The sequence below is a fragment of the Sparus aurata genome, chromosome 1 (genome assembly GCF_900880675.1).
Source record: "Sparus aurata chromosome 1, fSpaAur1.1, whole genome shotgun sequence".
In the NCBI taxonomy this organism is placed as follows: Eukaryota; Metazoa; Chordata; class Actinopteri; order Spariformes; family Sparidae; genus Sparus; species Sparus aurata.
The window spans coordinates 32516240-32526767 of NC_044187.1; the positions used below are offsets into that span (position 1 = coordinate 32516240).

General features: G+C 41.1%; 1 protein-coding gene across 1 annotated transcript; it reads left to right on the plus strand.

Moving 5' to 3' along the window:
* Window positions 1–352: 352 nt before the first annotated feature.
* On the plus strand, window positions 353–8292 carry LOC115584002 (serine-rich adhesin for platelets-like). The gene is made up of 5 exons (XM_030421321.1): window positions 353–805; window positions 2590–2753; window positions 2863–2929; window positions 3071–5268; window positions 5638–8292. The coding sequence occupies exons 1-5, from the start codon at window positions 535–537 to the stop codon at window positions 7615–7617; spliced, it is 4680 nt and encodes a 1559-aa protein (XP_030277181.1). The 5' UTR covers window positions 353–534; the 3' UTR covers window positions 7618–8292.
* The last annotated feature ends 2236 nt before the right edge of the window (window positions 8293–10528 follow it).

Here is a 10528-nt window from a genome sequence, read left to right on the forward strand (position 1 = left end):
GTGTTCTGCACATGTGTATATATTAATATATGGGCTTGCATGCAAATATAGTGATATATGTGATATATTAATTGTACATACAGTATATTGAATTGTATATAGTTATTATAAATTCCTTTTCGGGCTTGTCAATGCTTTCCAATGGAATATACTTTGTAGCATGCTCTTCATTTTATTAAGCTAATCTGTCGAAATGTTTTAACGTTTTGTTTTCACGTGTCCGAAATAAATGTGTATATAATTCATTCGTTCATTCATATTTATTCTGACAGACGCCTGTAACGTGGCTCCTGTAGTGCAGGCTCCGGTACAGTAGGTGGCGGTGTGAATGTAGCAGCTGACAAGAAGGCGAAGCAGAGCACGAAGAAGATATCAAAGTGCGTCATACAAAGCGGAGGCCGCGGCTGCCTCTGTACGGGAAGAAGCCATGTTTAGCCAGCTCCTAATATCATGTATTTAATAACGCTGTTGTAAATCGTAATGTCCAGGCGGGATTCATATTTACATTCGGGTGAACGGTAAACCATTCCAAAAATGTCAGCGGACGATTTTCAGTCGAAGTACGCCTCCGTCATGGAGAGCATGCTCAAGAGTGCCGTCTCAGAGACCACGAAACTTTTCGAAACTATGGTCGACGAGCTGAAGGTAGAAATAGCAAAAATGAAAAAGGAGAACGAGGAGCTCAAGGCAAGGTGCAACCAGTTTGAGAGGACGGAAGGCCAAGGGGCTGTGTGCCTCAGAGAAAGCGAGCCTCCGCCGGGGCGAAGAGACACCTCTGAGAGACGTGACACGGCGGTTCAGTGTGGTGAGTTGTGATGCAGTGTTGTTCACCGTTATCTTACTAATCCAGTCCAATGTAGATGTCGGACACTGCTAGTTGATGATTTAGCGCAAATGGGGTTGTTGGTATAGCCGTGGTAATATGCGTTTCACACGGCAGCTATAAGTTACTGAAGTAGTGATATTAGCTTAGCCTAGCATAGTGTAGAGCGTGGGAGCCAGATTGAGAGGGAAACCATACAATGCTGCCCTGGCTAACAGTAAGTTAGGCTAGAGGAACCTGAGTGTTTCAACAACATTCAGGCTGTTAGAAATGAGATAAGAAAGAGAAACGGGTGTTTAATACGTTTCACGGGGGGGGGGGGGGAGGCACTCGTTAGCAGTGTTTTTTAATGTATAATATAATGATATTTGAAATCATCGGATAATGAGTGAGTACTCAATAGGATGTGACGTTACATACATATATTACATAATGTACTAGCTGGTAGTCAGTAAATACCTTATATAAATATGCTGTCCTTGTTAACACTCCTGCAGATAACGTATTTTTCCGTTTCACAGCTATCTTAGAATTATATACTCCAGCATTGCGTCCTCCAAGCAACAGGCATCTTGTTTTGTTTGGCATTGTTTAATGAGGAACACTTGTAATTTTTTCATGTATGTAATAAAATCAGAAAATACAGTAGACATAATTTACACAAGCTCCAATGCCATAACCAGCATACATGTATGCATCTATATGGGGCAGACAACAGCCCAGCTATCATAAAGGCGATATAATCAAAATAAAAAATACTTTATAGCTTACAGATGAAGTTGTATTGATGGACTTTAATGGATGGGTTAGTAATATTGCTGTGCTAGGATGCTTCCTCTATGATCCCATGTGGGAAAAAAACTTCCTAATAACAACTTCCTGTTGTTGGGTACTTCGATTTTACCCTACTTCCTCTTAAATGTAGCTATCTGCAGTCAGCACTAGATGGTACAAAAGTGCATACTAGGAAACAAAATCACCAGTTCCTCAGTGATGAACAAGATCCCTTGAATCAAGGTCCTCAAAAAGTCTTAAGATGTCAATGTTTTTCTAATGAAAGGCCTTAAAAGTATATGTCATAGCAGTTTGACAGACCGAAGAAGAATATTATTCACAATAGCAGCGTGTTTTCAGGATCGTGGCAGAATACAGGTCAAACTATAGCTAGCTGGCCAGCCTACTAGCAAGGATGTTACCAATGTTGAGAATCCTCAGCCTACAATGCAGTCATGCGACTGCAAAATAATTTTTGGCTCAACAGGAACACTCAGAGCTGAGTGGATTTGGGTGCTGGTAATTGAGAGTCTGCAGTTTTTTTTTTTGTTTGAACTCAGTTGGACAATTAAATTACATTTTGATGATGCTTTCATGCTTTGTTGGATTTTATGGCGTTGCTGAGACGCACAAGTGGGATGAGACCCACGCTGAGCTTGACTTCTGCCCCACAACAATTTAGTCATTTACCGGACGCTAACGTCTGCAGCCATAAATGATACGTATTTACAGCTAGACCTGGAGGGCTTGTTGTCTGAATGTCATTATGACAATCAACTACACTGACAAGCTTGTGCAAAACAAAGACAGCCTACGATTCAAAGGGCAAAAGACAACCCCAGTCTCTATTTGTATGCAGATGACACTCAGACTTCCTAATATTTTGATTATGACATTATAATGCAACTATGCGTTCAACTCACAACAAACACTGGCAATATTTAATAGCAACAGTGCTTGAATATCACCTGTTTTTGTGTTTATGTTTACAGACCTTGTTCCTCTTCGTGCAATGCTGGTAGAGCAATGCCAGCCATTGCAAAACCAAAGGCAACAACACGGTTCTGAGGAGGTGCATTATGCTTTGCAGGAGCACGATTATGAGAGCCATGGAGAGGGACATTCTCAGATGGCATTTATACTTGTCAAACAGGAGGTAAGTGCTTATATGGCCGCTAACCCATATATTTTTCCATTTATGTCTTTTTGAAATTCAAGGTTTTGTCACCCCTCTACATAATGCTTATGATGATTCTTCTGTACAGTCTGTCTTGAAGCAAGAGGAAGTTGAGTCCACTGTGGCGTCAAGGCAAATCTTAAGAGATAAAGCAGGTGAGGATTTCTTTTTTTTTTTTTTCAAATAAAGTTTGGTCTTTTGTAAGATTTGATTAAGCAGACAAAATTTGTTAAGGTTTACTTCTCACCATTCTCATGTTTTTATTTCTTCTCACATTTACATATTTATCTTCCTAGATTCACCATGGGTCTCTCCTTGTGGAACTGAAAATGAAGGTCCTATTATTAACACAGTATGCTCAACTCGAGAAACATCCTTGCCTCAAATACACAAAGAGACCCAAGTGGCCATGGAACTACCTATTTTGGTGACATATAGTGGTTCACAAGGAGCCCAGAACCAGTCATCTGAACCAGAGCATTCATTAGCAATTTCACTCGCTGCAGTCAAAGATGACCTAGAAGAAGAATCTGAAGTCAGTCAGAAAATGGCAGAAATTGGTGAACAGGGAGAACTCATGACATCCGAGCATCTGCAGTCGCCAGTTGCCCCCCAACAAACTCAAAGAGAGGGTGAAATGTCAGTGAATGAGCAAAGTTATGTTACTCTGCAACAAAATACAGATGTGCAATCTACACAGGACCAGGTGGCACAACCAATACCACTTAACAACAGAGAAGCATGTGATCTATTAAAAAATAGTCTGCCAGAAGTTGAGGCTAGTTCCCAGCCTGGCTTGCAACTACGACGTAGAAGAGGACGGCCACCTAAGAAAGCAAAACACGCGCAACAGCAAATGAAGGAAACATCTCTGTCTTCATCAGTTATCACCTCATCAAACCAGCAGAGAGCAGACCCTTCCTTAGAAGATGTAGAGAACAGTAAGGTTGGCTCTTTGGCAGTTTCATTAGTGTGCTCAAGTAGAAGATGTTCCTTGGAAAAGGAAAAACCATCTGAGACTCAGCAACTTTCCATGGACATGGAAGAGGGCACAATTCAGGCTCCATCCACTGAAGCTTCCTCTGCAGTTGAAACACTTAATGCTCCACCAGCTGAGTCACCACAAGCACCACCAGTTCAGCCGAGTGAATGCCGCACATCTGTAACTCTTCAGGATGCACTGCTATTAGTTGAGGCCATGAACCAGTCACGAGCAGAAAATAGAAGCTCCTCTCCGCAAAGAAAAGCGGAACCAGCCCAGACCCGGTGTGCTCCTCCAACCAGTGAAGCTCAGGCCCACATTATTGTTGTCAAACCAAAACAACATACAGTCTCTCTATCTTCAGTGCCCCCATCAAGTGCTGCAGCTCAAACAACTGGACAGCCACTTCAGCAGCTTCATCCCCATTCTCTGATATCATCGGTAGCAACCACTGGTCGGGGTAAAGCATTGCCTCATAAAATAGTTATTGTGCCAAGACCGGCATTCTCATCAATGCCTCGTAAAATCGCAGAACAGTCTCCAAACCAACTTCCTAGTGATATATCAACAGTTATTACTGTACAAAATAAAAGTAAACTCCAAGGTTCTACAGCTGCAGGCTTACCTATTGAAATGCCCTCTTCTTCCTCTGCTACTCAGAAAACAACATGTGTAACAACCAGCAAATTGCTCCCTGTTGTCACAAAGTCCACCAGCACCTCTAAAGGCCTGTATTCAGGGACTCTACTACCCCACAAAATAAGCACTGCAATTCTAAGACAGGTGTCAGCTGCAGCATCAAGGAAACGACAGGCACAGATTTCGACAGCACAGGAGGATCCAGCCAAATCAGCTGCTCCCGTTCTGGTGTCAAAATCGCAGTTAATTTCTTCGACGCAGGAGTTGAGCGTTTCTCAGGATACACAGACCGCTTTCAACGGTGTGACCTCAATCTCATTGCAAAAGAGAGATGATACATCTGACAGTTTCAAAACTTTGTCAAACCTGCAAACTAAGGAAAAACTCCCTGCTGTGGTCAGATTATCAAGGCTCCCATTTCCAATTACAACCAAAGAGTCTGTCTTTGTTTCAAGACTGCCTACAAGTGGATCAGCTGGCTCTCGGTCCATTTTGAAACTGGGTACCACACAAGAGAAACCTTTATCTGTTGCTCTGTCTGTATTTACCACTCGGATATCAGAAGAGCCAAATGATATTGAAGAAAAGATATTATCCTCTGAAAACTGCATTACTTTGGAGGAGTCACCTACCATAGCCATCAGTATGACTGACCCTTTAGCTGCACCTGGATTAGCGAGTGAAAAGTCTTCTAATTTGGAAGATTGTGAGTTTTCTATTTACCAACCAATAGGAGAGAAACAATCCGCTGCCCCTGTGCGTCTGACCTCCACGAAAAACGCCAAGGATACATCTGACCCCCATTCACAAATGAGTAAGACCCAGTTCCTGGCCCATCTGGCAGTATCACCTGTTGCACAAGACACCGAAGAGGTAATGGATTAGTAAACTCTTTTCAGTCTGTTTAACAGTATATTTGCTGTGAATTATATTTTTTTCTAATTATTGAATAATATTTGCATTAGTAACTACACATTCAGGCAGCCTTTTTTGGTTACCCAGAGTCAGAATAATCCACATATACTCACCTTTGTGATAGGAAAGCAAACCCCAGCATTTTAAGGTGTGTAAAAGGAAAATTTTGAAGTTTTGTAGATGTTAAAATGGAGTTTGTTTTTTATTTATGGTCACCGTGTGCATGATTGTTTTCATAATTAACTGGAATTTCTGTTTTCAGATTATTGGGATTGTTCTGCATGTATATTATCTGAATATGTTTTTCTTATTTCCTTTTTGTTAAAGGCCTCCTCTGACTCTGTAGAAGCAGAAACTTCCCATGCAGAGAGCAGCATCAGTGACAAGAAAAGGTTACAGCAAACTACCCTCATGGCCCAGCTCCGAAGTCACATCAAAACCCATTTGCAAGCAAAAAGAACTGATTCAAATCCAGAACCACTCACAGAAACGGCGAACTACACTGTAAGCCCCAAGAAACTCAGATTGGGGAATGATTGTCTAAATGATGAAAACACAGCTAGTATTCCCCTCTGCCCAAAAAACCCAGGACCAGTTGAAGATTTTACAACTCTAAAAACTAGTACTTCTACAACTACTGACCCTACTCCCATGACTCGTAAGAAACCTGGACTATTTAAAGATGGTGTTAAACCATCTGTTAGTGAAACGTCTGCCTGTCCTAGGAGCTCTAAGCCCAACAGTAAAGCAACTCCTGTGAGTCCACGGAGGTCTGGTTTAGACAGAGATGGTGTAGTTTCCACAAATGAACAATCCACCTCTGTTAGTCCTATGAGGTCCAGCTCAACTAAAGAAAATGCTACTCCTGAAAAGCCCAGAAACAGTTTGCTCACAAGGAGGACTTGTTCAACCAGAAATGGTGTTAGCCCTAATACTGAAACCACCTCTCTAAGATCTAAGAGGTCTAGTTCTAGTACAGATGGTGTTGATCCTGAAAGAACAAAATCTACATCAGTCAATCCAAGTATATCTGGTTTAAGTAAAAATTGCTCTACCCCTAAAATGTCTACCAGCGAGTCAACTTCTTTCTGCCGTAGAAGGTGCACCTTCGCTAAAGATGATTCTTGCACCAAACAGATTAAAGCAGAATCTAGTCCCTGTAGTCCAAGGAGTTGTAGTGCAGCTGCAGATGGCGCTAGTGCGGAAAATACAGAGAATGAATCTGATTCCCCAAGTGTTAGGTGGCCTAAATTATCTAAAGACGGTAACAGACCGAGAAAGACTAGGGAATCGACGTCTATTAAGAAATCCAGATTAATTCAAGGTGATGCCACTCTTAAAAAGAATTTAAGAGTGGTGAATGCGAAGAAGTTGGCTAAAACAGCAAAAGCAAAAACCATAGATAAAAGAAATTCCAATCAGTCAAAATTGCAGAGTGGAGCTAAAACAAGCCAGTTAGCAGAGAGCCATGCCATCTGTAAGGCTGTAAAAAGATGTAGAGCTAAAGCTGTATGGACTCCTCCAAGACTGCCAGCCAGTAAAACACCCCCAGCAGGAGGAAAGAGATCTGTTAAGAAAGAGATGGTATCCCCCAAATCCCAGTGTAATATACAGGTTTACCCCCACAGTGTTTCTCTCCTCCCAATACCCATCAAAGCACCCCCTGTTGTATCGCCGTTACAGCCTTTATCAGTCATAGGTAGGCGTCTGCTCAAAAACCAGTGTGGGGAGTGTGGTCGCGTCCTCAGCAGCAGTGCCGCCCTAGAAAGCCATGTCAGTCTCCACACAGGAAGGCGACCATTCTCATGCACGCTCTGTGGCAAGCGCTTTGTAGACTCCAAGGGTCTAAAAAGGCATGGCCGGGTGCACCGTAATGGTAGGATTCATGTGTGCCAGCAGTGCGGGAAGGGCTTTGTCTACCGCTTTGGCCTCACGAAACACCTGCAGATGGTGCACAGCAGGATAAAACCTTTTGTCTGTCAGATCTGCAACAAGGGATGCTTTACAAAGCTAGATGTGGAAGCCCACATACGTATCCACACGGGAGAGAAACCATTCCATTGCAACCTTTGTGAAAAGAAATTCACAAGGAGGGTAGACCTGAATGTGCATTTAAGGTGGCATAATGGGGAAAAGAGACACTGGTGTCCATACTGTGGGAAAGGATTTTTAGACTTCAATAACATGAAAAGGCACAAGTATATCCACACAGGGGAGAAACCACATGCCTGCCCACACTGCCCCAAACACTTCACACAGTCAGGCCACCTGAAAAAGCATGTCAAAAATGTACACAAAATCCAATGAGGTGGATTTTCAAGATGACATCGTGTTCCACTGAGTAGGGTAGCGTTCTCTATCTCTGAGAGATAAAAGTTGTTGAAAATATAATGTGAGAACATTTGTTTTAGAAGGGATCTGTTTGTTTTTTCTTTGATGCAATGTGTCCTTTAAATACAGAGGATGATGTCTCCTCTTGTATTAGGAAGAGTTTTAGGTTATACTGGAAGATGCACCTGTAAAGCTTTGTTGATATTGTAAAAATATAATTTTTTAAGTTTAGTAAGGATTTTTAATTGTACAGAGAACTTCTAATGTCTAATCTTAATGGTTTAAGAATTGAAGAGTTGCTCGTAATTGTATTTTGATGCTTTAGACAGAGCCAGAGTAGATGATTCACTGTGCCCAAAGTCTATATGCTAAGACATTCACATTTACATTTAGGACTGTGAGCAGATGCTCGATATTTAGTGCACAGCTATTGAAATGGTAACTCAGTAATAAATAAATAAGCAGAATGACCACTACTCTTCACAGAGTAGAAAGAAGTTGTAGATATTTTAACTCGAAGGTTAATCTTACACAAACCTCAAGCAGCCGTTATGATGAACATGAATCGTCTATTTTGGAGATGGGACTCAGTGAAAATCTGCAGTAACGGTGAATTTGGAAAATACAATAAATGTATAAAAGTGGTTGAAATGTGAGTGTCATTATTTAACTGTAAAAATGTCAATAATTTCAATTGAGTTTCATATTCACTACCAGTCAAAGGTTTGGACACACCTCCTCATTTTGTGTTTTTTCTTTATTTTTCTTTATAATTTTCTATATTGTAGATCAATAATTAAGACATCCAAACTAAGAAAGAACCCATGGAATGATGCAAAAAACATTCTTAAACAAACCAGAATATGATTTATATTTTATATTCTTCAAACTAGCCACCTTTTGCTTTGATGACAACTTTGCACACTTCTGGCATTCTGTAAATCAGATTCATGAGGTAGTTACCTGGAATGGTACGCATTTTGCTGCATCTCGCATTTCGCCCGTTTTAGTTTCTATGCAAGTTTAGATCTATGAAGTTGATTCTGCCGCTGAGCCACAAAAATCTGCGTGTAAGTGGAGTGAAAAGCCTTTGGCCAATCAGAGCGCTGCATTTTAACACCCCCACCAACCTGCCCCTCCTACTAAATGCTCTGCCCGTTGAATTCAGTTCAGTGCCTCAAGCAAGCCAGGCTGGCTGGATAACTGACCCCTCTTCGGCCGTTTGCTGTCACTGCCAATGCAAACAGCATTGAACAAATTTAAATTTAAAATTTAGACATTGAGTTTACCCGACAGTGTTGTTAACCACTCGTCAAAGTTATCGTTCATCGATGTTGTGTGTGTGTTGCAAATAGCAGGCTAGGTGCTGATTAACATAAGATAAATGAATAGAGTAATTGCAAAACAGGATTTAGGTTACAGTTGGGCTATTTATATTTTTTCTAATTTAATTTATGAACATTAAAAATGTCCATGGCATCATAACAGGGAGTCCAGCTGTGACAAGCTATTGTAGCTCAAGTTAATGATGCATAGCATAGGCCTGTTGGCTAGGCCAATGTAATGGCAACTGACATAATAGGCATTTAATGCAATAACACCCTTTTAAAAGCCTATCTGAAATTATTTGACCCATTTATTAGCCTATAATTTTGTCTCTGCTTTTGTAGTAGTTGCTTTATTTAAAGTTGGTGCTTTGAGAGTAAATCAGTACTCAGGCTACTTCATTTCCCTTCAGCAATCAGAAGAAGGCTATGTGTTAACCTGGCCTGACTCGCATCTTTAACACAGAAGTACTTAGTCCTATTTATTAGCTCACTCCCCTTCCTATTAGTTAGACTAACCAAAATATATGGGTGCAAAATATTGGACAGGATATAAGATAACATTTCTTCAAGGTTGGCAGGTCTGCTAAATAAAGAGAAACGACAGATCGTCATTATTTTAAGACATAGAGGTCAGTCAGTCTGGAAAATATGAAGAACTTTGAATGTATCCTCAAGTGCAATCGCGAAAATCATCAAACACATGATGAAGCTGGCTCTCATGAGTACTGCTCCACATAAATTCTTCACGGAGTTCAAGTAGCAGACAAATATCAGCATCAACTGTTCAGAGGAGACTGCTTGAGACAGCTCTTCATGGTCAAATTGCTGCAAAGAAGACACGACTGAGGAAGAACAATGACAACAAAAGAAGACCTTGGGCCTAGAAACACCAAGAATGGACATCAGACCAGTGGAAATCTGACTTTTTGGTTCCACCCACCATGTCTTTGTGGGACACAGAAAAGGTGAGCAGTTGGTTTCTACATGATTGGTTCCCACCGTAGAGTAAATCTAAAGCATAGAGGAGGAGGTGTGATGGTGTGGGTGTGCTTTTACTGATGACACTCTTGATGACTTATTCTAAAATTCAAGGCACACAGAACCAGCATGGCTACCACAGCATTGTGCAGCGACATGTCATCCCATCCGGTTTGCGCTAAGTGGGACCATCATTTGTTTTTCAAGACAATGACCCCAAACACACCTCTAGGCTCTGTAATGGCTATCTGACAAAGAAGGAGGGTGATAGAATGATGCGTTTCTTGTGTACTGCATAATTCCATGTGTTACTTCATAGTTTTGATGTCTTCGCTATTAATCTTCAATGTAGAAAATAATTTAAAAAATAATAAAAAACCATTGAGTGAGAAGGTGTGTCCAAACCTTTGACTGGTAGTGTGTATATATACACATTTCTGTGTCTAATGTTGCTTTTCAGTGTTGCTGTAATAATGCCCCTTAAAAGTGCAGCTGCAAATCTGCGCAGGCTTGCATCTCATAGGTTTATTATAAACTGTAACCAACTGACACATACCGCTTGTCCAATGTGTTCATCAGTT

Bases quoted from the DNA above. Each gene is read 5' to 3' on its own strand.
- LOC115584002 (XM_030421321.1), top strand. From the start codon at position 535: ATGTCAGCGGACGATTTTCAGTCGAAGTACGCCTCCGTCATGGAGAGC. The intron at 2,754-2,862 runs GTAAGTGCTTAT...TCTTCTGTACAG, and splicing joins TTATACTTGTCAAACAGGAG to TCTGTCTTGAAGCAAGAGGA. The intron at 2,930-3,070 runs GTGAGGATTTCT...TTATCTTCCTAG, and splicing joins AATCTTAAGAGATAAAGCAG to ATTCACCATGGGTCTCTCCT.